Below are 27,934 nucleotides of genomic sequence, written 5' to 3'. Positions count from 1 at the left end.
GGTTCCTATTGGGATGATGGGTTACAAAATCAGAAGTGCTAACTTTGTTCTGCATCCTTCTTTTAGGATGTGAAAAGTCTGCTGCTTTCAAGGTGCAAACTTCTCTTCCAAACTAAATAATACTAGGTTAAATGAAACAGCTTTCTTTAAATGCTAAAACCTTATCTCTCCAAGGAGACAAGGAAATTAGGACGTGAATTCTGAAATAAAATTTTGTTACCAAAACAATCACAATGCAATTTGTCTTATAGATAACTGAAAATTAACCCTGAAATATTAGTCCTGACGCTTAGAAATTGCAGTGTTCGTTTATAATCAGGAAGGCCTGGTAGCATCAGAGATTTTATTTTAACATAGGAAAAGATGAAACTGCATCAACAGATTTATAAAGTTGTAAATTTATATGTTTATATAGTAAAATAGTACTATAAAAATGTGATTTGATGCAGTCACAATTCCACAACCAATTAAGAATCTTATTCTGTAATACAAACATCCGGACTAAAACCAAGTTAAGGGTGGCACCTGTGGCTCAAAGGGGTAGGGTGCCGGCCCCATATGCCGGAGGTGGTGGGTTCAAACCCAGCCCCAGCCAGAAACTGCCAAAAAAAAAGTTAATCTGACTTCAATTCAGCTGAATTAATAAAATTTTAATAATTTCTAATTTTAGAAGGCATATTGATTTGATTACATTCATTCCAAAAAATGTTTTTTGACTCTCTACTAAAATGTCACACAGATATCCTTCAAATTATAAATATTAATTTAAGAACAAATATTCATATTATGCTCATCAGTGTAACATGTGCCACACACAAAGGGATCTTCTACCCATAGAACCAACTATAATACTAGGAGGGGAAAAAAAAATAGGAGAAAAAGTAGGAAAAGTAAAGGTTCCTAGAGCTCCCCCTACTTCTTTACATATCTTGCATTGGATCTTTCTCCACTCTCTCTTCCTAACTCTAACCAAAAATAATCAAGTTAATGTCCAAACACCATACCAAAAGAAGTCACCACTCTGGCAAAAGTAACTGGACCCATTTTGAAAGAGGAAAAACTTCTTACCACATATTATTGTACGGAATCCTGCAGACAACTATAACACAGTGATAAGTATTTGTGTGTCTAAATGTATCTAAAAATAGAAAAGATACAGTAAAAATACAGGATTACAATCTAATGGGACCACTGTCAGATTACGTGATCCATCACTGATGGAAAAGTCCTTAGGTAGTATGTGGTGTTAGTAATAATAATATCATCTAATACTTGAGTGCCTACTTGATACAAGGCTTTTTTCTAAAAACTTTATATGTATTAATTAATTTGCACTTCATATCTACCTTATGAAGTTGGTTCTATTATTATTTTCCCCATTGTATAGACAAACTGCAAAGCAGTATTATATTTGATACTTTTGGAGGTTCTCTGGTTCACAATTTATAATCACTGCTTTACTTCAATCATTAAACATAGTCAAGTTGTTTGTGCCCTAACATCCTGGATTAGTTATGAATGGGAAAATAAGCAAGCAACCATTATGACCTAACAGTTAAAAAAAGTTGACAGATTTTATAATCCACTTAAAATTAGAGACATCCTGCATGTATATTTATATAGCCATAGTTCACTCTTTTTATGACTTAAGACTCAGATTATTTTGCTTTAATCAGATTGATTTTACATAGAATTTAACAATATATTCATACCATAATATTAATATGAAACCAAAATGATCAGATATCCTAGAAAATACCTTTCTCTCCCATAATAGTTCTATCTGTAGTAACAAAAATCTGAACAAATTTGTTACTGGGCGACATGCTCTTTCCAAACCAGAAATACTGCTATGGGTGCAGCCTCTTTGCACCACATGATCCTACCTATGACCACGGATACAGAGTATTATAATAGGGAAAGAGCGTGTATTTTTTAAAACACCTTCACCATCGTAGTATTTATTCTTTTCCGTCTCACCTCTTGTTTGGAATATAAGGGATAAAAGACACAACACACCTAGCTGGGCATATGGTAGGTAAGTACACACACACACACACACACACACACACACACACACACACACGCACAAACACGTTAATTTGGTATGCTATTGGCTGGACTGCCTTTTATGTAAATATTTTTCTCTGAGAGACCTCCTCAGGAAACCTTACAGTCCATTACTAATCTTCCTTCTCTTTCATTTATGTTATCTGGATAGGTCCCACATCCTGTGAATTGTTCCATTTCTTACACTTTAGTGCATGGCCACCATGCTACTGGATGCACTCATCACCTCAGGCATGAATTACAAAGTTCCTTCCTTCACTTTCTTCCATCTCCTTCCTCCATTTTAACTACACACTACCACTGACTTCATTATGTCGTTAAATTCCAATGGCTTCCCACTAACCACAGAAAAAAATATCCAAGCTTCTCTGCCTAGCAGTCTGGCTAGCCCCTACACAATCTTACCTACCTCCCACAAAGTGCTCAGCAATCTTCCACTGGGCTCACTTTCACTCCCAAAAATTTCCCTTAAGCTTTGCTCATATTGTTTTCCCTGTTGGATTACTTTGTCTACTTTCTTCTGCCCATCTAAATCCTATCATCCTTCAATGGCCAGCCAGCTTAAATAATTATCTTTACTTCAAAGCCTTTCTTGGCAGTTCTGCACACATCGATCTCCTTTCTCTGATCTCCTGTAGAGCAAATTGTTTCCATGGCTCATGTGGCTTTTACATAATTGCTTTGCTTTTCACTGATTAGTCCTGGGTACCCTGAAGCAGAGACCATTTTTTAAGCCCTGTCTTAGTGTTTTCTGTAGCATCTAGAGCAAAGCTAAACATAATCGATGTTCAATAATTGTCAGTTACATTTTGGTTTTTTGGAGGGGGCTCTATTTGTCCCATTTATACAGTGACACAATGTACACAAACTTCTCCTTGTTCTTGTCCTTATTCTTGTTACTGACTTTCCATCAAATCCTCTCCACTCAAGCTCTTCCCTGCCTCCCCCACAAGCCTCTCACCTTAGGTGTGGACTAACTTCCCTGTAAAATTCTTTAAAACAATTTCCTCTATTTCCCTTTGTTTCTCCTAAATCAAATCTAGCTCTTTTTTGAACCCACTACCTTGGTACCCTAAACCCACGCAGAATCTCCCTTTCCCCTTCACCTGATTAAATGTTACAGCAGACAAATTCATCCTCACTTGCCATTGTTAGTTATTTCTGTCCCCTCCCCCCAGCGTTTTCTCCTTCCCCATTCACCATTTTTTCTAGTATCTGCATTACATCAGCAACTAATTTACAATCCTCTCTACTGGTTATCAGTAAATTTAATATTCACATCATCAGTCCATACTCAGACACTACTGCAAATTCTTTATTCTCCTCAATTCATCTCTCCACAGCAGTAAGGCTAGACCCCAAACACTTCATAGTCCTCTGAGGGCTCTGTCTTGAGCCTTCAAACCATCTTTAACTAGAAACACTTCAACTGCCTTTTCCTCCAATTCTCCCACCACACCTGCTTTCTGCTGTCCCTCATTCACTTAATCCACCCTTTTCACTGGGCCATTTCAAACGCTGCTCTAGGAACTAAATAGATTTGGGGGAGTGTAGTTAAAAATGCAGATTCTTGGGTCTCACCCCTGGAACTTCTAATTCAGAATACAGATATGATGTAAAAAAAAGAAGATGCCTGAGTGTCACCTCAAGAAATTCTGATTTAACAGGCCTGCATTTGGGCCTGGGTAATGACGGCTTTAAAAGTTCCTCAGGTGACTTTGTGCATCAAAGGTTAAAAACCTGTGCTCTAGGCTACCAGGGTAACTCTGTGGCCAGTCTTGAGACTGTTGTGTTAGGTACCTCTGGACTAGAGTGGACTTCCTTCACATACTAGTAGTATCCTCTAGTCCACTCTGGACTTCCTTCACATACAAGTAGTCTTAGTATCAGTCACTTTCAGGGTGTCCCTCCTGCTCCTCCCTCCCCCCCGCCTTGGGTACCTTTAAACATCCAGGATATAGCCCAAATTCTTCAACCTTAGAGTCATCATAGTAGTCTGGCCTATTTTAGTGAGCTATCACTCTAAATTGCTTCCACACTCTCACAAATGTGACACAATTAATTCTTTGAAAAGGCACTTGAATTACTAAACTTGACAGAGCTGTTAGCCTGGGGAAAAAAGGAGGAATCACTGTAATGGCTCAAAGAAAAAGTTATCGATGACAATTAAGTTCATGAGCAAACCTCCAGGAGTTACACTGAACGTAGGAGAAGGCTGAAAAACATTGAACAGGCCATAGGCTGTCTTTCCTTCCCCATGCCCCGTCACACACATCAATGCCTTCCCCACAGACGGGGAAACCCAGTCATCACCCCAGCTCTCCTGGCTTTCCTGCCTTTGGACATACCAAATACATCTTTTCTAGACTTAAGTTTTTCACTACTATATCTCAAAATTTCAGCTCTGAAATTCTCTTTGACAAATACAAAGACCACATATATTCTGCCGCATATTCTGTTAAAATAAAAATTGTACGGACAATGAAAGACCTTGTAAGACACCAGATAATATCTTTAGAATCTTGATTTTTTCCCTATTAATCTTTATCCTCCTTTATTCTAACTTACATTTAGCATTTAATTCAATATTTTTCAAAATTTAATTCAATATTTTAAAAAAAGTTTCTTGAACTCTACTCTGTGACTAGTAGTACAAGTCCATAATTCTTTATTTACCATTCCAAAGGCCTATAATTCTTACAACTAAACTGTTTCTGCAACTCATTTGGTGGCAAAAACATGTACCTGACCTGGATTGACAAGAGCTACTATAATGTAGTCTAATTTTATTCCCTTTAGCATGCACACATAAACATTTCACTGCAGTTACTAATATATGCTTGATTATTCTGGCCAGGACTCCACTATGGGTATTATATATAATAATATGTGGTATATACGCTGAAATACCTTTCTAAAATCTGAAAAAAAATAAAATTCCAAAGCCCCAAGATCTTTTGATAACAAACTGTAGACCTTCAATTTTTCAGTTACATTGAGATAAATAGGTAGTTGGGACGGTGCTTAAGGCCCTATACTCATTCATGTAATCATTTTTATAAGCATACACATTTATTGTAACAACCAACTTAGAAAAGAACTGTTGGAACTCTGAGTAAAGAAGTTCCCATATAAGCTCGGAAAATCCAGGGCACCAGAGCAGCAAGGCACCAGGTCTCCAGGCAGTTGGGTGACAAATTCCTTCAAAGCATTTCCCTACCTGCAGCTCCAATTGACCAACTGTAGCTATACTTTTAAATGGGTGTCATTTCTGTCCACAGTGAACTGCACTGATTTAACTTGAAGAGCTTGGAAAATTCAACAATTTCCAGTTATCACAGCCCTTAGACATATATTTTAAAACCTACTGAATCAAAACATTATTCCTAATACTAATACAGTAGTTTAAAGAAGATTGAGCTATTTTAGTAAGTCCTTAGTCATTTAAGAGGGAGGTTTTAAGAAATCGAATTGCAAGTAGGACTAAAAAAAAAATGCATAATGTTCACTAAACTTTTACTATTTTGTCACGCACAGCTGCATGACAAATCATGATCTTTAAATATATCAAAGTAAACTTTCAAAAAGTACTTGAATATTATGTCAAATGAAAAACCGTAAAATCAGAGGTTAATTTTTTACTGTACTCCATAGTAACCAGAGTCACAACCACCAGCAAAAATAGGAAAAGGGAGGGAAGGGGCTGTCCCATGACATCATCTGGCAATATGTAGTTTGAAGTCTGAGCGCACTCTCCAAATAACCCTTAGGAAAATCCAGCTGAAAATCATCCCTGTCAAGCTTAGATAACTTGAGTTTAAATAAAAGGTTCGAGAAGCCTCCCCGCTTTAAGTCACATGTCTGTACCATATGAAAAATAAAACCATCGCCGATGCATCTACCTCCCACTACCCTGACAGCAACGGAAAGGTCAAAATTAAGTGGAAACTCGCCGTAGCGCCTATTCTGTCTGGAGGGGGAAGGGAAAGCAAAGCGAGGAAAGGGGCGAGATCTCCGCGCCTCCGAGGCAGGCAGGCACCTCCGTGGAAAACCCACTCCCGCCTGCCTGACACCTATGCTCATCCAACAGATACTGCCGACTCCAAGATACAGATCATTCCGTTAGAGAAGGTGGGGGCCAAAACCTCAGAAGAACCCCCAAACATCCAGCGGAACCGACCATCCCCAACATTTCCCGAGGGTGAAGGTGCAGCTCGCGAAGTGTTCGCGGCTGCCCACGAGGCACAACTCTTTTATTTCAGCTCAAGGAAGGGGGAGGCCTGCGCGCATCTCTGCGGGCGGCCCGGGGGTCCCAAGGGAGACGCGGGCCTCCGGGCGCCCCTCGCGCCGCCGCCCTCCCTCCCGACTGTCGCCGTCGGGGCGCCCCGCGGTCCCTGCCCCGCACCTACCGCGGTCGCGCCGGCGCCCGCGCCTGCCGACACGATGGGCGGCAGCTTCTCGCGCTCCGGTTCCTTCCCTTTCTTCTCCTCAGGCGCGGCCGCCGCCACTGCCAGCGGCGCGGCGGGCGAGGGCACCCGACCCGCCTCACTCATCTCGGGCCGGGCGGCGGGAGCGCGGGGCGGCGGGAGCGCGAGGCGGCGGCGGCGGCCGGACTGCTGCTGGGGCTGGTGCTGCTGCCGCAGCGGCCGCGAGAGGGCTCTGGGCCGCCGCTTCCAATCGCCGCCGCCGCTCCGCCCCCGCCCGCGGCTCTGCGCGCGCCCCCGAGGGCGCGCGCGCCTCCTTCCGCCCCCGTGCGCGGCCGGCCGGCGGACCGGACTGCGTGGCCTGCAACTCTTGCCGCTTTCCCTCTGGCACCTTCCTCCCCCGGCCCGGGATTTGCCTGTAGCGGGTCAGAGGCGCCGGCCACGGCCACGGCCACCCCGGTCCACCCTGAGGACCCCGGGTGGAGGCGCTGCGGTCGACGCCTGGCCGCCATGTTGTTTGCCGAATGTCGTCCGAGATGACGAGGAGGGGACCCCGTGCCGGGGCCGCGCTGGAGGACCCGGACTGAGGGCACTGGGCGCGAGGGGTGGCAGCCGAGGCCTGCGAAAGCGTCAGGCGGTGATAGGCACTGTCCGAAGGGGACCTGTAGGACGGGATGTACGCACAGCCGACCCTTCATGAGCGGCCCTGGCCTGGGGCGCCTGGACCCGAGTGCGAGCGCCCCCGCAAAGGGCTCGGAGCTGGTGGCCTTTTGCCTTTTTCACCCCAGCGCCTACCAAGCCGTCCGCCTTGGGGCCACTGCTCGCCCCTCTTTGCCCTGCTCGCATTTCTCTCCTCGGGAGAGGCAGCCGCAAGTCTGTCTGCACATCCTCGGGGACAGCATGTCCTCTCAGCGACCGACCCCTTTCTGCACGCTCATATAGCCCCAGCCACAGCTTGGGGAGGGCTGCGACGCTGTGAGCCCCCGCGCCCCGTGGGGTAGTATGGCCAGGCCACACTTTCCATTTCTATTCCTCTCGTCCCCCTTTTGACTGCCAGATCCGCCTCTCCCTTCCCGGCCCCACTCGCCTACGTTTTGCTCTCCCCGCAACCCTTTGCTGCTTCCCATGTCTTCCTTGTTCCTTTCCTTTTGTGAGTTACAGATGGACGTACCCAAATGCGGCTGTATCATCCTTAATATTAGCTCGTCATAAAATAGGGATAAGAATAGATAAAACCGAGGAGAGCTTTTAATCAAGGTATTAAAACACCCTCCATCCCACCATAGGACACATTGACAATTTCCTTTCCCTTTTTGGCGCCCCCTCCTTTTCCTTTTCTCAGTCTACTGGAGCTGCGGAGACACCTGATCTAAGAGAAGGGAGAGGAAGAACGTGCTGTATCGCTTGTTAAAAAAGGAATTTCCAGGTAAATACAAAAGATATAAAGTCTCCCTCAAAACATCCTCCAAAGTAAAATATCACAAGAATGAACAAGCAAGCATCTAATGTACTCAGTATTAATGTGAAACTAGTAGACGAACAACTACACACCCACGTGAGAAACAGGTTTAAATTCAAGAAGGGGAGAGAGGAGAAGGGTTTTGCTTAGCTCTCACCTATCGCGTAGAATGTAAGGGTACTTTACCTAACAAATGCAAACAATGTAACCTAATCCTAAGTACCCATGCATTAATCTGGGCGCGAGGGGTGGCAGCCGAGGCCTGCGAAAGCGTCAGGCGGTGATAGGCACTGTCCGAAGGGGACCTGTAGGACGGGACGTACGCACAGCCGACCCTTCATGAGCGGCCCTGGCCTGGGGCGCCTGGACCCGAGTGCGAGCGCCCCCGCAAAGGGCTCGGAGCTGGTGGCCTTTTGCCTTTTTCACCCCAGCGCCTACCAAGCCGTCCGCCTTGGGGCCACTGCTCGCCCCTCTTTGCCTCTAAGAAGTTTTTAGAAAAGGAATTTCTAAATATTCAGGTTTTCAGATTTTTAAGCTGTGGCTTCATTGTTTTACTTGAAATTGAGTGAATTTTTAGATCACTGCTATCCAAATCCAAACATAAGAACCAACAATATTTCTGAAACAAACTTAAAAATGATTTTTGGGTCATCTGTTGTTTTACACAATTTAGTTGTTAGTATAACTAAGTGCTAGTTACAGTGCATTATAAGATGAGATTGTATATTTTTCAAACCTAGGAATTGTTAACAAGCAGCTTTGAAGAAAGCAATGTAATGAACACGGTAGTGTTCAAGGATGCTTTTTACATTATAAATTGACTTTATAGAAATGCTTTTTGGTTTTAATATAGTTGCTGTTATCACCTTTTTACTTGTTAATTACCAAAAAGTATATGCACATAGACTAAGTGCTATATAGTCAGCAGAAAGTATTTCAGTGCCAATTAGCCTTGCAGGGAAATGATGTATACAGACATGACGTTGAAGCTTCCTCCTTTCTATTTTTCTTGAATTCTTTTTCAGGATTTTTTTTCCCTTCTTAAACCTCTGAAATATTCATCCGCTAGGAAGTAACATAACATTATTTTCTACTTTTAGTAGATCCACCTGCTGATCATTACTACGGGAACAGCTCAAATGTTATTTCATAAATTGAAGCCTTTTTTTTTAACTACAATTAGGATATTCTGAGCTACAAAGACTAGGTTGACAGAACAAATACTGGGGGGAAAGTATCCTCTTTCCTGTGTTTTCAACTAGATTTTGTGATTTACTATAAAAATTTTTGAATGAGAAACCACTTGGATTACATGCCTTATGCTTCCTTTTTTCGTGTTGTGAGATTAAATAAAAGTATGTCTGTACATGTAGTCACATTCAATAGAATGAAATGTTTAAATATTGGCAAAACAAGGCAAGTCAGAAATTTTAGTTTCTGCTGCTGTTACCAGAGTGGATAATAACTCATTTCTAAACAAGTCCACTGCTTAATTCACATGTGAGTTCCATATTAAAAATGGTAAGTAATTCATCAGTGTTTGCTTTTACTTCCTATTACTGTCAGTTCATCAATCTGTCCCTCTCTCATACACACTTTCGAGGCAGTAGGAGGGTAGGAATGGGAGCTGCTGGAAAGCTGTAGAATGATAGCTCTGGGGGCAATTGTGGGTTTGAGAGACACACTCCTAACTGCCACCAGCATGCTTCTGAGGGTCCAGGTGGGAGAAGAGAGTGTTACAGAATGGGATGTGTAGTGAACTCTGGCCATTGTGTAGAAAGTTGTGGAGAAGATGCTTTTTAGCTATGCCAGATGTCAGTGAGAACTATAGCAGTGATGGTATCCAAGCATAAACTTATTAGCCTAGAAAAACCGGGAGTGAGGCAGGAGAAACATTTTCCTTTCCCAAGTCCGGATGGAAAACATGAGCTCATTAATTATACCTATGGGGAATAGGAACTTGGAAGCAGGAGGGTGGGGTTGGAGATCTCATTATTTCCATGGAAGAGAAGGAATGGCCAAATTACAAGGTAATGGAAGGTCTAAGTTATAGAAACTTCTATTTCAATTACATATAGTAATACTAATGTAGTGAACAATGGCAAAGTAGGTTCTGACAGGTCACAAAAGAAGGTCTTATAACTAAGACCTTAATGTATGAAATAGTACAACCTTTTTTAAAAAGAAAACAAGTTTTTCATGTTGTAACTGAGTGTTATCCTAAATTAGTAAACTGCGAAAATATACTTAATTCCATACTTACAGCCATGTCGACATTGTTAAAAACATTATCAGAACTCTTCCTTAGGTAAAGTGATTGCAGAATTTCCTTTTTCTTTTGAGAGAGAATCTCACTCTGTAGCCCTGGGTAGAGTGTTGTGGTGTCACAGCTCACAGCAATCTCAAACTCTTTGGCTCATGAGATCCTCTTACCTCAGCCTCCCAAGTGGCTGGGACTATAGGTGCTTGCCACAGTGCCCAGCTATTTTCAGAGATAGGGTCTTGCTGTTGCTCAGGCTAGTCTCAAACTCCTGAGCTTGAGCAATCCGTACTCCTCAGACTCCCAGAGTGCTAGAATTACAGGCATGTGTTGTCTTGCCTGGCCTGATGATAATTTTTTTAAGTATTACTTAAAAAAATAATTTTTCTTGGGTGGCGCCTGTGGCTCAGTCGGTAGGGCGCCGGCCCCATATACCGAGGGTGGCGGGTTCAAACCTGGCCTCGCTGAACTGCAACCAAAAAATAGCCGGGCGTTGTGGCGGGCGCCTGTGGTCCCAGCTACTCGGGAGGCTGAGGCAGGAGAATCGCTTAAGCCCAGGAGTTGGAGGTTGCTGTGAGCTGTGTGACGCCACCACTCTACCGAGGGCCATAAAGTGAGACTCTGTCTCTACAAAAAAAAAAAAATAATTTTTCTTTATTAAAAAAAGTACATTGTCAGCCAACAAACACATGAAAAATGCTCATCATCCCTAATCATCAGAGAAATGCAAATCAAATCCACCCAGAGATAACACCTAACCCCAGTGAGAATAGGTCACATCACAAAGACCCAAAGCTGCAGAAGTAGAGAGAAGGGAACACTTTTACACTATTGGTGGAACTACGAACTAATACAGCCTCTTTGGAAAGAAGTATGGAGAATCCTCAAAGAACTCAAAATACACCTTCCATTTGATCCCACAATCCCATTACTAGGTTTCTACCCAGAAGAAAAACATTTTATCGTAAGAACATTCATACTAGACTGTTTATCACAGTTCAGTTTACAATTGCTAAAATATGGGATCAACCCAGGTGCCAATCAACCCATGAATGGGTTATTAAACTGTGGTACATGGGTGGCGCCTGTGGCTCAGTGGGCAGGGCACCAGCCACATAAACCCAGGCTGGTGGGTTTGAACCTGGCCCAGGCCAGCTAAACAACAATGACAAAAAAACGACTACAACAACAACAACAAAAAAAAATAGCTGGGCATTGTGGCAGGTGCCTGTAGTCCCAGCTACTTGGGAGGCTGAGGCAAGAGAATCACTGAAGCTCAAGAGTTTGAGGTTGCTGTGAGCTGTGACGCCATTGTACTCTACTGAGGGCAAGATGGTGAGGCTCTATCTCAAAACAAACAAAAAACTGTGGTTTATATCATGGAATACCATTGAGCCATAAAAAGATGGGAGACTGCTCCAGCCGATTCCAACCATCTCTAAAACGATGGAGACTTTTTATGGCTCAGTAGATCACAAGAATGAAAAAGTGAGTATCCAATGTATTCAATACTAATTTGAAGCCAGTAGGCAAACTAATACTTGCCCACATAGGAGAAAAACTCAGTTTAATTCAAGTTGGGGGGAGGGAGGAAGTGGTCAGGGATTAGTGGTCACGATCTTACCTGATGGTCACAATGTAAGGGTATGTGGCACACCACCTGGGGAGGGGCACAACTGCAACAGGGACCTTACCTCACAAAAACGTAACTTAATCATTTATGCCCTCATTAATCTGAAAATTTAAAAAGTAAATAAAAATTGAATTTCTATTGTTTTTTAAAAAGATACACTGTAGTTACAGAAAAAAATGAAAATATAGATTGGCAAAATGATTCTACCCAACTTCAGATATTCACTAAGAAGACCTTGGTCTGTATCTATAAAATCTCCTGTGTCTCTAGCTACCATATTTTGCGGCATATAACGTGTCCCATTTATAGTGCACACCCATGTTTTTTGGCGTTTCAGGAAAATGCTCTTCAAGAAAGTAGCCAGCTCTCGTCCCAGGGAAGGCACATCTTGGGAGGATCAATGCTCCCCTGGTAAATGTGCAAATTGCACTGCCTGCCTGCAGCCATCTGCTCTGAAGGCTGCCCCTTACCTTTCTCCTGGGAGCCCTTCCTTTACACCATGTTGGGGGCTGCAGCCAAGATATGCATGTGGTTGGTGGGATAGGCGCTTCTGAGGCTGCTCAGGCAGTCAGATAGGTTTCTGGGGTCTTTGCATGGCTGGGTCTTGGGCACAGGCCTCACTCCTTGCCCTGAATGACTGCGACCCACCTTACCAGACCCACAATAGTCCCCTCTGTTGATCATGCTATTCAGAGGAGGCTGCTCCAGCTGATTCCCACCATATCCCAGATCCTCCCAGACTGTACCTGCGGGCCCAGGAAGGAGTGTCCACTGGGCTTTCCCATTCCTGAGCTGAACTATCCAAGTAAGTTTATCCTTACTTTTCCCTAAAAAATTTGGGCAAAAAAAGTGCATTACACATGGCAAACCACAGCATTTTTCTATTTACAAACACACAGAGCTTCTCACTTAGTTTTTATAAAAATAGAACATACTGAAATGCTGTTTTGAATCTATGCAACTCATTTTTTAGAATATCCCCAACAATATGACAAATCTTTATCCTTAGAGGATGATGTTTAAAAATTGTATAGTTACATAAGCTAAGACTAGTGTGGATTATTACCAAGGTTATATTTTCAGTCAGACCTCTCCTTGAATCTCTTCTTTCCCTCTGGATCCCCATTGCCAAAGTAGGTCAGAACCTACTTTGCCATTGTCAAAGTCCTCCACATCTCTAACTCTGATTATTTTCATAGCCTGATAACTGGCCTTGCTTTCAGTTTTCTACCTACTCTAATTGCTACCAGAATAACCTCTTCAAAATACCTAATTTCTTGCCAGTCTTTTGTTTAAAAATACTTCAGTAGTCTTTCAAAGTCTTTGCAATAAAAATGTAAACCCCCTAGTATGGCATTCCCACAAATTCTTTGCAAAGAAGGCATTCCTTAATGTTCTAATTAGAACCATTCCTTTATTTCTGCCTTCAGAGCATGTTGTGCATAGTTACCTTTATAGACCTGTCACATTACATCTTGATTATTTGTTCCCCCAATAAGTCATGGCATACAAGGGAAGGATCATGTCTACTTAATCCTTGAATCCCCACATACATCACAGTATTTGGACTGTGCTATTGAAGAGGCACTCAGTAAGCTCAGAATAAATGAAAGCAACATGTTTTCTTTTCTTTCTTTTTTTGGTGAGACTCTGTGAGGATTGGGTGCCATGGTGTCATCGCAGATCCTAGCAACCTCAAAACTCTTGGGCCCAAGTGATCCTCTTGCCTCCGCTTCCTGAGTAGTTGGGACTACAGGTGCCTGCCTAATTTTTCCTACTTTGAGTAGAGGGAGAGTTTTGCTCTTGCTCTGGCTGACACAGCTCATTTTTTCTACTTTAAGTAGAGACAGGGTTTCGCTCTTGCTCTGGCTGGTCTCAAGCAATTCACCTTTATTGGCCTCTTGGAGTGCTAGGATTACAGGTAAAGAGGTTTTCTTAATATGGTTTGTAAAAGGGCTCTGAAACTGTTTCCAAAGAGGTACTATAAAAATGCTCTGAGCTGTGGACTGTACTCACAAATGGTTTGGTCCAGATACTGCTTCTTAAAAACCTTAATCTTGTATAGCAGTGTTATCAATAGAACTTTCTGTAATGGTGAAAATACTCTGTATCTGTACTGTGCAGTGTGACAGTGACTAGCCACAGGTGGTTGCTGAGCATTTGAAGTGTGGCTATTGTGACGGAAGAATTGAGTTTTTAATTTTAATTAATGTTATTTAATTTATATTTGAATAGCCATGTGTGCCTAATGGCCACCATATTGGAAAGCAGATCTGGAATTCCATCTCAACTATAAAAGAGCATCTCTAAATTAGTGATACCCTCACTAAAATATTTGCAAGTAAACCTTCACCCAAGTAATGAGGGCAGGTCTAAAAGAGCTCTGATAACAAACCTACAAAGCCTAATAATTTTTTCCTCTTGTTTCATTTCAAAAATTTGTTAGAAACAGGGTCTCCCTCTGTTGCAGTAGTGTAGTCATAGCTCACTTTGGCCTGGAACTCTGGGCTCAAGTGATCTCACGGCTCAGTCTCCAAAGTAGCTGGCACTACAGGCAGGTATCACCTTATCAGCTAATTTTTTAAGTGTTTTGTAGAGAAGATGTCTTGATGTGTTGCTCAGACTGGTGTCAAATTCCTGGCCTTAAGTGATTCCCCCACTTCAGCCTCCTAAAGGGATTATAGGAGTGAGTCACCACACTTAGCCATATGTTTTTAGATGGCCTTTATTTTACGTTGTTTTCATAGTAGTTTGCATTTGTGGATGAAACAAACTACATTTGACTGTATCTTGTCTTGGTCTAGTGCCGTGGAGGAATAAGCTAAACTAAAAGAAAAAATGTTAGAAACAGTAAAAATTGAGAGCTTTGTTTGTGTTTTCAAGTTGGTTTGGAATGCCCTCTTTACACATTTTCAAAGGAAATGCTAATTGAAGAGTTGTAATTACTTCTAATTCTAATTAAAGAGTTCTGCTTGATAAACTAGTTCTATAGAAATGCTACATGTGAAATTCCCCTTCTAGTCTTACCTGGAGATACTGATAACTCTTAACTCCAATTTTACATTTGTTTTCCAGTCAGGAGAGACAAGAACAAGAAAAACAACAACAACAACAAAAATACCACAGTAATTGACAATTCAGAAGCACCCTATACATAATATACCTCTAACATTTTTGTGAATCCAACTTTAAAAAAACTCTACTTATGTTCTGAGTCTGCTGAAAATATCAAAATAAGTCAGAATGGCAAACACTGTTACTCATTCTTACTTTCTGTCTTGTTAAGAGACTCCTGATTTAATTGGGAATGGCAATGTGCCCAAATAAAAGTGATTTCCAGATTTTCTTGCAGCTAGGGGTGACCATGTAAGCGTTATTGTGGCTAATGAGATAGAGGCTGAGTGTTTTAGGGAAAGTATTTGATATATTTATTCTGCCTGTAATGTGATATGGGGAAATGATGCTACAATCTTACAACCACAAAGCTGAAAGCATGAGGGTGAATGTGCAAACACTAATGAGAGAATAGTGGAAAGACAGAAGGAACAGTTCTGAAACTGTGGAACTGTTCGGTAGCTTGGACTGCTTATATTTAAAGTTCTTGTCTTGTGAGACAAACCCTTATCCAATTGGTTTTTCTGGCATTCACAATCTAACAGATTCTTTTATATTTAGCATGTGTGTGTGCATACACATGGGCGCACGCCCACACAAACCCACACACCCAGTTTTTAATTTTTGTCTTCGTTCATCCCCAGACTAGTCAATTAATTGAATTGCTTTCAGTTTAACCTGTTGTTTCAGGCACAACCCTAATCAAGTAAAATATCTTATCTTCTTATCTTAATTCTATGATATAGTCTAGCAATTACAGTAACCTTTATGAAAGCATAAACTTTCTTCTTCAGAGTTAGAAAAGAAGCCTCTGTATTTCAACTCAAAATATTGGAATAAATAAAGTTAGATGTTGTGAAAATTGACTTTGGTTATGGCTCTTCCAATTTTTAACTAACGCGGCTTTTGCAAAATCACTCTGTCTTTGAGTTAGCCTCCTTACTCTTGCATGAATATTGGGAAGATAAGTGAGAAAACACACAAAAGTACTTTGTGATGCATTTCAAAAAGTCTGATTTAATGAGCACTGCTAGGGACCAGAGACTGTGCTAAGCACTTGCTATGTATTCTCAGAAACATGCTTTTTAGTATTGTCATATATTAGAGACTCATTCCAACTTTATAAATAGAGTAATTAAAAGAATCGTATCTGGTATACTTCAGATTCATCTTTTTACTCACAAAGCAGACAGTAGTTGCTCAATAAACATTAATGGCTGAAAAATGTGTATTTTCTTTCTTTGGGTGTCCTGTAATTATATTCCATTTAAGATGTTTTAAACCCACAGTAGATTTGGCTGCAATAAGGACTGCTATGGAAGACATGCTCAGTACCTCCTCGTTATCCAACATCCTAACTTGGTGGTTCTCAACCTGTGGGTCGCGACCCACAGGAACTGTATTAAAGGGCCACGGCATTAGGAAGGTTGAGAACCACTATCCTTATTGAACATTTTATATTAGAAATACTGAAATAGTCACCCTTTATCAAGGTGGAAATAAATCAAAGCATCTTTGGCTAATAATTTATGTTGCCTTTGAGGATTTGAGGATGGCTAGAGAGGAGTCCTATCCATTATCCACTTGCTGGCCCACAGGCTTAACAAATAATATTGAATGGATGAATGTTAACTGCTTCAGAGACACAGCTTTTGGGGGTTCTGCAATTATTATTATATAACAATCATTCTTTGATCAGTAGAGTGTAATCTGGAAAGATTCAGTAGATTGTGTACTCTTCAAACACATCAGGTATTGGAGCTTATTTACTTCCAAATTTTTTCCATCATTATCAAGTACAGTTTACAAAATTGTATAGACTTAAGTTGTGCAGTAGGATATTTTAATAAATTTATACCTTGTGAAATAATTACCACAGTCAAGTTAATATATCCATCACCTCACATAATTACCCTTTTATATACGTGCTGAGAACATTTAAGACCCACTCTCTAAGCAAATTTCAAATATACAATATAATATTATTAAGCAGAATCATTATGCTGTACACTTAGATCTCTAGAACTTATTTGAACACCTAGTTTCAATGTGTTCCCCAAAGTTCATGTGTGGAAGCTTAACTGCTATTGTAACTGTATTAAATAGAGGTAGGACCTTTAAGAGATGACTAGGCCATGTGGGCTCTGCCCTCATGCACTGATTCATGCAATTATCATGGGAGTGAGTTTGTTATCACCGGCACGCATTCATTGTAAAAGAACAAGTTCAGCCCTTTTGGCCTCTTTCTCATCTTCTCTTGTCCTTCTGTTGCTGGATGACATAGCAAGGAGGCCCTTACTCACCAGATGCTTGTGCCTTGATCTTGGACTTCCTAGCCTACCGAACCACCAGCCAGTACATTTCTGTTTTGTATAAATTACCTGGTCTATGATAGAAGCACAAAACAGACTAAGGCATTACTCATGCTGTGTAACTGAAACTTTGTACCTTTTAGCCAACCATCTGCCCATTTCCCCTGGCGCCCAGCCCACAACAACCACCATTCTATTCTCTGCTTCTGAGTTAAACATTTTTAAATTCTACATTTCATTTTTTTTTTGTAGAGACAGAGTCTCACTACCGCCATGGGTAGAGTGCCATGATGTCGCAGGACTCACAGCAACCTCCAGCTCTTGGGCTTACGCGATTCTCTTGCCTCAGCCTCCCGAGCAGCCGGGACTACAGGCGCCCTCCACAACGCCCAGCTATTTTTTTGTTGCAGTTTGGCCGGGGCTGGGTTTGAACCCACCATCATTGGTATATGGGGCTGGCGCCCCACTCACTGAGCCACAGGCGCCGCCCATTTCAGTAAGATCTTGCAGTATTTATCTTTGCCCAGATTGTTTCACTTAGCATAACATTTTTCAGATTCATTCATGTTATTTAAAGCTGAATGATATTTCATTATATGTGTGTGTGACATTTTCTTTATTCATTGCTTTGTTCATGGACACTTAGGTGATTCCACCTGTTGGGTGTTGTAAATAATGCTTCCATTAACATGAAAGTGCAGATATCTCTTCAAGATACTGATTTTGCATGCTCATATGATAGTTCCATTTTTAATTTTTTGAGGAACTTCTACATTGTTTTCCATAATGATTGTACCCATTTATACTCCCAGCAACAGCATGCAAGGGTACCCTTCTCTTCTCATCCTCATCAACACTTGTGATCATTTATCTTTTGACAATGCCATTCTAACAGGTGTAAGGTGGTAGCTCATTATGATTTTGATTTGCATTTTCTTGCTGATTAGAGATGTGTCAAGCATTTTTTCATATACCTGTTAGCCATTTGTCTGTCTTCTTTGATAAATGTGTATTAAAGTCCTTTACCCATTTTTAAATCAGACAATTTGTTTTCTTACTACTGAATTGAGTTTCTTATAGATGGGCCCTTTATCAGTGTTTGTTGCAAATAATTGTCTCTTCTCTATGTTGATTGTTTCCTTTGCTTTTTAGAAGGTTTTTGGTCTGATGCAATCCCATTTGTCTCTACTTGACTTTTGTTTCTTGTGCTTTTGGGGTCATATCTAAAAATATAATTGCCCAGAAAAATGTCAAGAAAATTTCCCCTTATGTTTCCTTCTAGTAGTTTTACAATTTCAGGTCTTACATTGAAGTCTCTAATCCATTCTGACATGATTTTTGCAGATGATATGTCATAAGAGTCTAATTCCATTCTCCTGCTTGTGAATATACCATTTTCTCAATGTCATTTATTGAAGACACTATCCATTCCTCACTGTGCTTTCCTGGCACCTTTGTCAAAGATCAATTGACTGTAAATGAATGAATTTATTTCTGGGCTTTCTATTTGGTTCAATTGCTTTATGTTAATGCCATACTGTTTTTATTACTATAGCTTTGTAGTATATTTTAAATCAAGTACTGCGATGGCTCCAGCTTTGCCGTTCTTGATCAAGATTGCTTTATCTATCCTAGTCTTTTGTGATTCTGTATAAATTTTAGGATTGCTTTTTCTATTTCTGCAAAAAATGCTATTAAAATTTTGATAGAGAGTTCATTGATTCTGTAGATTATTTTGAATAGTGGAGACATTTTAACAATATTTTTCTAATTTATGAGCATGAGATATCTTTCCATTTATTTGTGTCTTCTTCAATTTCTTATAGCTTTCATTGTAAAAACTTTCACCTCCTTGATTAAATTTATTCATAAGGATTACTTTTTTTTAATGGTATTGTAAACCTTCTTGAGGCTACTCTATTTCTATCCTATTTTTCTTAAGAGAGGCTGACATTCTGAGTCACTTTTTTAGCCACAAGATAAAGGCATTCTGTGGTATGGGAACTGCCCATGCGAGGACACCTTCCAGGATGTCAAGGAGTCCCTTGCTTCATGGTCTGTGCTCTCTGATGATCACAGGCCATTATTTCTTATCTCTCACCCTTCTTTTCACTGTGAAGGAACATTGCTTAGTCACAGAATGCTAAGTGGCACTAAAACATCTACTCTTTTTCCTTTTCTTTTCTTTTGAGACAGAGTCTCTCTGTTGGCCAAGCTAGAGTGCCATGGTGTCTTAGCTTACAGAAACCTCAAACTCCTGTGTTCAAATGATCCTTCTGCCTGAGCTTCCTGAGTAACTGGGATTTCAGGCACCTGTCACAGTGCCTGGCTAATTTTTCTGTTTTTAGTAGAATCAGGATAGTCTCAAACTCTTGAGCTCAAGGGATGCTCCTACCTCAACCTCCCAGAGCGTTTGAAGTACAGGCGTGAGCCACCATGCCTGGCCAAAATATCTACTTCTTAAAAAAAAAAAACAACTCTATTCACATGGAAATATTAGCAAAGAAACTCATTGTGAAAGTCAAGGAAGTTCCATGACTACCTTCATACTCATGCTTTTATAATTTATATTGATTACAAGCCTCTTTGGGAAACCCTTTCTAGGGACAAACCTAGATTCTTAGTGAATCTAAGTGAGGCTATAACAACTATTGTAGTATTATTAGATTCTTTTGTCCATTGCTGCTGATGAGACATTTGTCTATAAGCCCATAAAAGCCAGGCTGAATGTCAATGCTCTCAGCTATCTCCCACAGTAGATGTTGTGCCAGTGAAAGCTTTAATTTTATAAGGCCTTCTTGACCAACTTTTTCTTGGTAAAAAAAAAATCAATGAATCAGTCACCATTTAACCAACATTATTGATCATTTACTGAATAGCAGGAACGTACTTGACTCAGTGACTAGGATATAAGAATTGATGACACTATCCCCAACATGTTTACAGTGCAGTACAGTGGTCCTCAAACTTCCGTGTACAGCAGACTCACTTGGGTAGCTTAGAATAATTCATATTTTCAGACTTCACTGAGAGATTAGGGCTGTCAAGTTGCAAAATTACCAGATGGAGAATAAGGGAAGGGAGAGCCTTCATGTTGTATTCCATGAGAATTGTGCTCCCTGGAATTTGAGTGTACCACCTGTGTGGCTGTAGAGTCTAAGAAGCAGACTGCACATGGTAGTGTCTTCCCACCATCCGTTTCTATTTCTCTTGGTAAGTACATATCTCCTCCCCATTCTGGCTCAGTGTGCTTTAGAAGGTGTCCCCATGTTTGGTTTCAAATGCAGTACATGGCTCAAAGTTAATCAGGGCAAGCCTATCTCTCAACACAGCAATAAGCTCAAGGATGGGCATTTGACCTAATTCAGCCTACCAGAAAGTGAAAAAGTATTTTCTGGGAGATGTTAAGGGAGGATGCTTCCTTACATAGAAAACTTGTGAAAGAACCAGACCAGCGCCTTCTTAAGAGTTAAGTGTCACTACCCCCCCACCCCCATTTTACTCAGTAAGTTTTACTTTCCAGACAAGCCCAGGCAGTTCCCCGAAATCATGAGACAACCACCCACCAATCAGGGACCCCCCACCTAACTAATCCAGAAGCGCCCCCTTTGTTTCAAGCTGTGCACGCCCACCCACTGCGCAGGACCATGAGAACCCCCCTGCTCCAGAGCTGGGGGCTCCTGGCTCAGATCCATTGCAACAGAGTCCCCAGGAGCCCAAGTTTGAACTTGCAATAAAAGGCCCTTTTGCTTTTGCATCGGACTCGGCTCCCTGGTGGTTTTTGTGGGGATTTTGAGATCTGGGCACAACACTTGCAGGAATGATCTCCTCTCACTTCCAAGATGTAGTTGAAAAAACAAGTTCCTAAGAAGCCAGGTATACTTCTCTTCAGAATGAAGCTATGAATGTAGGGCAGAGAGGAAGAAAAAAAAAAAAAGAAAGAAACCAGTTGTTCCAGGACATTGATAAACCACTGAATTTCTTTGTCTCATTAAGTCCTCTTTTTTTTTAGAAAAATTATCAAGATTTTGTTGTTGTTTTTTTTGTAGAGACAGAGTCTCACTTTATGGCTCTCGATAGAGTGCTGTGGCCTCACACAGCTCACAGCAACCTCCAACTCCTGGGCTTAGGCAATTCTCTTGCCTCAGCCTCCCGAGTAGTTGGGACTACAGGCACCCGCCACAACGCCCGGCTATTTTTGTTTTTTGGTTGCAGTTTGGCTGGGGCTGGGTTTGAACCCACCACCCTCAGTATATGGGGCCGGCGCCTTACTGACTGAACCACAGGCACTGCCCAGGATTTTGTTGTTGTTGCAACCAAGTTAGTCCTAGATGGTATGGTAATCTAGGGAGTGGGCCTAGGAATCTTCATTTTTAATAAGCTATTTTGGGTCCTTCTGAACTAGCAGGGGTAGATCTAGTCTAATGTATTTGGACAGATATAATTTTCAGAGATTAGCATAAACTTAGTTTTGAAACTTTTAAGAAAACACTTAGGCTAATAAAAGAAGAGTTTAACTAAATTATATCCAGTGAATTATATTTTGACAGTTTGAGTAATTTGTCCATAATACATCTGCCAAAGATAAATGCTCTTAAAACTTAAAATCATATATTTTCTGCCTTGCTATCGTAAGAAATGATTTCGTTGCAGCCACGGTGACACCAATTTTATTCCTTTTATCTTTTGAAGTGGAGAAAATGGGTTTTAAGTAATCATTACTTAGTGAAAATTGAACTGTCACCTCAAATCATCAACAGTCAGATCAGAAAATTTAAACAAAATGATAGTTCCTTCACTCATTAACTCCATACAAATAAAAAATGTTGCATAAAATTGATAGGCACCATGATTATCATTTTTCCCTTTCAGATGTCAGCTCATCATATCTATCCATATTCTGTTGATGAAATATTAAAATTGGAATGCCAGTTAAAAATGGATAGAAGAAAATTGTATTGTTTATTAACTCATATCCTAGAGGATTAGACATAAAAAGATTTCAGTAAAGGACAATTTATTAATATTCTTATTATTAATTGAATTAATTAATATTCAAATACTTGAAAGTGCTCATTATATTATCTGTGATTGACCTTTTACTTTCCTAAAAAGACAGTGTTTTATAAGGAAAAGACATAAAGGGAAAGAAATGAAAACAATTTTAGAATAGTCTCTATAAAAGTTCAACTTGCACTTTTGAAAGACCTGCATTCCATTAAATAAAATAATCTCGTCATTCTAAAACTTATTTGTGGCATGGTTATGCAATCTTTCTGTCTGACAACAGGGGTCTCTAAAGAATTCATTGCTTAAGGCAAAAATTCCATTGGTCAGTATAGAAGGCAGAATTTCTAAAATGATCCCCCAGGGCATCCTGGCTGGCTACACAGACCCTGTGAATGTGGTGGGATTCACTCCTGTGTCACTCGATAGGGAGAATATCCAGGTGGACCTCATCTATTCACATGGCCCCGGCTGGCGGAACAAGGCAGAGATTCTCAGTGTGAGAAGGGCTCCCTGGCCATTGCTGGCTCCAATGATGTAGGAGGCTACATGAGAAGGCAATGGAAGCAACCTTAAGGAGCTGAGAGGGAGGCTCCAGCGTACTGCCAGCCAGGAAACAGGGATCTTAGCTCTACAACTGCAAGGCACTGGGTTCTGCCAACAATTTGAATGATCTTGTAAGTGGATTCTCTCTAGAGTCTCTGGATAAGAACCCAGCTGGCGCACACCTTGACTTCAGCCTTATGGGACCCTTATCAAAGGACTACCTGGACTTCTGACCTACAGAAATGTGAGATCATAAATGAGTGCTGCTTTAAGCTGCTAAATTTGTTGCTTCTGACACCAGAATAGAAAATCAGTATGGTGAGGTAAATTGTGACCTATATTCAAGGTAGACGAGAACTCAGAGAGCTTCTAGCCACTTCTAGACCTTGACAAAGAACATCTTCAGACTCAGGAAAGAGTAGGAAACCCAAACTATTTAAAAACTTTAAAAAGCCTAAATTGTTATCCAATTATTACCATGTGTTGCTGCATAGACTTACTTGATCTTGAGCCGTCATCGTTTGTTTTCATGCCCACTAGGACATAAACACCAATTTAGAGGACATTGACTCTTGTTCACCACTGTCCCTAATGCCAAAAACAGAACCTGATACCCAGTAGGCATTCAATGAACATTAGAACAACCATTATTCAATTGTTGACAATTATTTACACTTGAATTCATTAGTGAGATACTAATAAACTTATTTAAATGTGTAAATGCAGTTAGACTGGCCAAATCATTCGAAATATAGGTTTCATGTGCAAAAGAAGGTAATACAAAGGACATTAATTATTAATTTCTTTTTTAAAAAACACATTTTTTCCCATCCTTATTATAAATACAGATGAGGGAACTGAAGCCCAGTTAGGGTAGGTAATAAATGTATAACTGTTAGCTAAATTGTGGTAGTGGTTCCCAATGTTTATCATAGAAAGGTTTTTAACCAAACAAGAATCTATCCAAGCTTAAAACTGCTAAGGACTGCTGCTATGTCAGCCAAGGGAAAGCAAAAACAGACTAAAAAAAGCAGACTTCAGAGTCACAATCATGAGACGCAAACTCGATTCCATTCCGTTTAATTAAAATTTACTGAAATGTGTGACAGACACTTTTTCATTATGAGAATGAACAAACATGCCTTGATCCTCTGTGATTCCCTGCTAGTCTAGTTCCTTCCTTAGTTGGAAGGAACAAAGGAAATGAAACCAGAAAAACACAACACAGGTAGAATGTGAAGGTGCTATGATGGTATACGCAAAGAAAAATGGGAGTGAAACTGGTGGAGTGCTTTTTTTTTTTTTTTTTGAGACAGTCTCACTTTGTCACCCTTAGTAGAGTGGAGTGGCATCACAGCTCACAGCAACCTCAGACTTTGGGGCTCAAGCAATTCTCTTCCCTCAGCCTTCCCAGTAGCTGGGATTACAGGCGCCCACCATAATGCCCGGTTATTCTTAGAGACGGGGTCTCTCTGTAGCTCAGGGTGTTCTCAAACCTGTGAGCTCAGGCAATCCGCCCGTCTCGGGCTCCCAGAGGGCTGGGATTACAGGCGTGAGCCACCATGCCCCGACTTGTAACGCTTTTTTTGTAGCTGGAAGGTTTCACAAAGGAGTCCTCATCTGGTGCATTGCAATGGCCACGGAGCAGAATTTCTTCTAAAGTTTATTTACATTGTACGGAAGAGATGTTGCATCGGAAACTTGCCCATTGAATTCTTGTTCTATCAATGGCCTGAAGTCTAAACAGAAGCAAAATTAGCTGCAGAATTTCTATGTCTCAGAAATAAATATATAGAAACTTCTTAGACTGAAAAGTTTCACTTGATTTGTATTTTTTCAACACTCACCAATGCTTTTTTGTTTTTTCTTAAAGTGATGTTTAACTCCAGCCTGTGGTTAATGTGGATGATAGAGAAGTTTGAAGATATGAAAAGATACAGCACCAATTTATTCACATAGCTGCTTCAAAGCTGAGAGGAATACCATCTCCAGTTCTATTTGCAGCTTGTAGTTTCTTCTCTCTGGGCCAGGGAATTAATCCCTAGACTCCCTGGCAATCTGGCCCTTACCCTCTGTTTCAAGTGTTCTTTTTACATTTGTGGAATGTTTCCTCAAACTTAAGTATAGAATAGACCAAAAGGCATTGCAAAAACAACAACAAGATCTGAGAAGATACTTTTTTTTTTTTTTTTTTAATAAAGCTACTTTTGGTTTTCATCTCAAACTGCATCTGTGATGCATCGTAATCTTGATTACATTGCCCTCTAGTGGTGGCATGAGGGTCTAAAGTGCAAGAATCCTTTCCTTTTAGGGATTCCTCTTATTCAACATTTGTTACTGTCTGCTTAGCCCTGAGATAGGCTCTGAGGATACTGAGACAATCAAGACACAGCTCCTACCCTGGTTGATTTTCCAGTTTAATAGAAGATGCATTTCATCACAGCACAGCGTGAAAAGGAACACTCGCAGAAGGACATGCAAAGATCTATGAGTGCTCAGGGGAAGGAATAATCAGTTCTCCCCAAGTGTATCTGCAAGGGCCTTTCAAACACATACATTTGATCAGCACCTTGAAAAACGTGTGAGAGTTTTCCAGATGTGTGTGTGTACATTGCTCTAAAATTGAACATGCGGCCCGAGTAAAGGAGGCTATTCATTAAAACGCGGTGTGCTCAGATGACAGCTCGGTGCCTTTCATGTGAGATTCACAATGTGCTTGAGCCTCGCTTTATTATCCTGTTTCCCCATGCGTACCCACAGAACACTTCACAGACTTGTTACAGGCTGGACATTAGAAAGCTTGGGGAAAAATAATGCAACAGGCCTTTACATCATAGTCACGATCTTTTTCTACCATGACTATGTCTATCATGATTCTATTAATATATATATTATACACATATGAAATGTAATGTGACTTATGTAATATATGAAAATTGTATTTTTAATGATAATTCAGATTACTGTTTTTTTTTTATCCTTGTCTTTACAGCATTTATTCAAATATTCTTTGTAAGATTACTGTTTTTATAACACACAATATTATGCTCATCCTCTCCTTCCTGGATGTATCATACTAACATTTTTGTTTTTATCAGTTCCTCTTAAAATTCCCATAGTTTCTTAATTTGGGGGAAAAATCAGAGATTAAATAATATACGTACTTAACTATCAAAATCCAGTGGATTTGTTGGATTTTCTGACTTGCTTTGTGGGCCAATGTCTTTCCTTTTTGCTGTGGAGAAACCGTAGAACCTGTCTGACTTCTGGGGTCCAGTGGACACTTGTGCAGAGTCCTGGGCTATCCCCAGCTCACCCACCATTTGGCTGCACACCTTCTACAGTTTTTCCTGGTTCCTATTTTTCTTTTCAGGTATGTGGAATGGGGAAAGGGTGACTGTACAGAGTAACTGTCTATGACCTAAGTAAGATTCCTCCCTCTGCAAAGGCAGCATCCTTGTGGGAAAGCAGACGTGGGTTCTGGAGGCAGACAGATTTGGGATCAAGTCCTGTTCTACCACTTACTGTGTGATGTTGGCAAGTGTCTTGGTTTCTCTGAGTTTCAGTGTCCCCATCTGCCAAAAGGAGATATTAATGCTTGTCTCCAGGATTGCTGGAGGGATTAATAAGACTATGTGAAAAGTACCTGGCACGGAGAAAATCATCAGTGAAGATTAATTCCCTCCTCAACTGCCCGCATTTGTTGAAACAAGCATAAGCTGTACCAAACTTCCTCTTAAATATATTTGTAGGTACAGTGAAACAATTTTTATATGTGTTTCATTTTGCCAAAACCACCTAACATCTAGGAAGTGCCTTCCCATCTGAAACTCGATCTCATATGCCTCATTGGATCTCCTGGGAGGGAGAGCATCTTATCATCTCTCAGCCACCGTCTACTGAGAGTCTGCTCTGTGTCAAGTAAATGCTGGGATGAATGCACTCAATTACCTTCCTCCAGAATCCCCTCTGCCCCTGCCCCTGGTCATGGGAAGAGGCACATGATAAAACCAGCTACAGTTCAGCTTAATAAGTGCTATGATATAGGTAAGTGGAGGGCACTAGGGCGGCATGGGGCAAGGGCGCCTAATTTACATGGTCTCTTGGGGTGAAGTGGGCAGGTAAACAGAATCAGACAGGGTAAGCAAGAGTTCCTCTGGTGGGAGATGAGAGAAGTGTGCATATTTGGAAGTTAGGAGGAACAGGAAGCAACAGATGACGGGGAGGGCTGTGGAGAGGACGGATGGAGTGGACTTGTCCAGGAAGAGAAAACAAAACCCATCGAGGCTAGAATACCAAGTCCACATTTGTGATCAAATGAATCTTCCAGGTCATCACCTTTTGGTCATGGTATGTATGTGTAAGGTAGACAGTGTTGTGAAGTAAGTGGGCTTCATAGCCCAAGTGACTAGAGTGTCTTAGAAAAACAGTTACTTCCATCTAAAATACCTTAGCCATGTTCCAGTTAAGGCCTAATCAAAGTAATTAGTTCAATCAGCAGTGTCTCTAATTCTAATCAGACAAGCAATAATTGTTTTTGGAGTCATGGTGCCAATACTCTTTCATATATGCAGATATTCCTGTGATGTGTTTTTCCTGGAAACGCATACATTTTTTAGACTACAAAAATTGCCTTTAAAAAGTGAGAAAAGTTTCTTAGCTAACAATATGATTTGTTTATTCACTGTGTCTTTGCCCATTCCTTCCATGCAACCCAGCTTTTTAGCAGATGTGGATGTCTCAGATTCACTGTTCCTTTGCTTAGCTGAAAAGGAAACTCTTAAAAATCAGAAGGCCAATACAGTACCCCTTCATCTGAAGTTTCACTTTTTGTGGTTTCAGTTACCTGTAGACAACTGCAGTCTGAAAATATTACATGGAAAATTATGGAATTCGTGAATCTTACATTCCATGGTGTTCTGAGTAGTGTGATGAAATCTCATCCCACCTTGCTCTGTCCTGCCTGGAACGTGGATCCTACTTTGTGCTGCGAATCCACACTGTTTAAGACCAGCCGGGTAGTCCTTTAGTAGCCATCTTGGCCACTGTGGTATCACGGAGGGCTTGTGTTCAACGTCAATCATAGCGTAACGAGTCACAATGCAAAGT

At 40.9% G+C, this 27,934-nt stretch overlaps 1 protein-coding gene and 1 long non-coding RNA gene across 2 annotated transcripts in view; one reads left to right on the top strand and one right to left on the bottom strand.

The window, feature by feature from the left end:
* The window catches only part of HECTD2 (HECT domain E3 ubiquitin protein ligase 2), a 98,749-nt gene extending 92,018 nt beyond the window's left edge, over positions 1-6,731 (bottom strand). Inside the window, exon 1 of the mRNA XM_053585821.1 lies at positions 6,480-6,731. Within this exon, the coding sequence (XP_053441796.1) occupies positions 6,480-6,623 (144 nt within the window). The 5' untranslated portion in view covers positions 6,624-6,731. The remainder of the gene's footprint in view (positions 1-6,479) is intronic.
* A 190-nt stretch (positions 6,732-6,921) lies between these two features.
* LOC128581863 (uncharacterized) lies at positions 6,922-13,691 on the top strand. The gene is made up of 4 exons (XR_008378928.1): positions 6,922-7,920; positions 12,184-12,257; positions 12,540-12,651; positions 13,494-13,691. It is a non-coding gene; the product is annotated as an uncharacterized LOC128581863 (long non-coding RNA).
* Positions 13,692-27,934: the final 14,243 nt, after the last annotated feature.

The sequence above is a fragment of the Nycticebus coucang genome, chromosome 3 (assembly GCF_027406575.1).
Source record: "Nycticebus coucang isolate mNycCou1 chromosome 3, mNycCou1.pri, whole genome shotgun sequence".
Lineage (NCBI taxonomy): Eukaryota > Metazoa > Chordata > Mammalia > Primates > Lorisidae > Nycticebus > Nycticebus coucang.
This window is presented reverse-complemented; position numbering and strand designations above follow the sequence as displayed.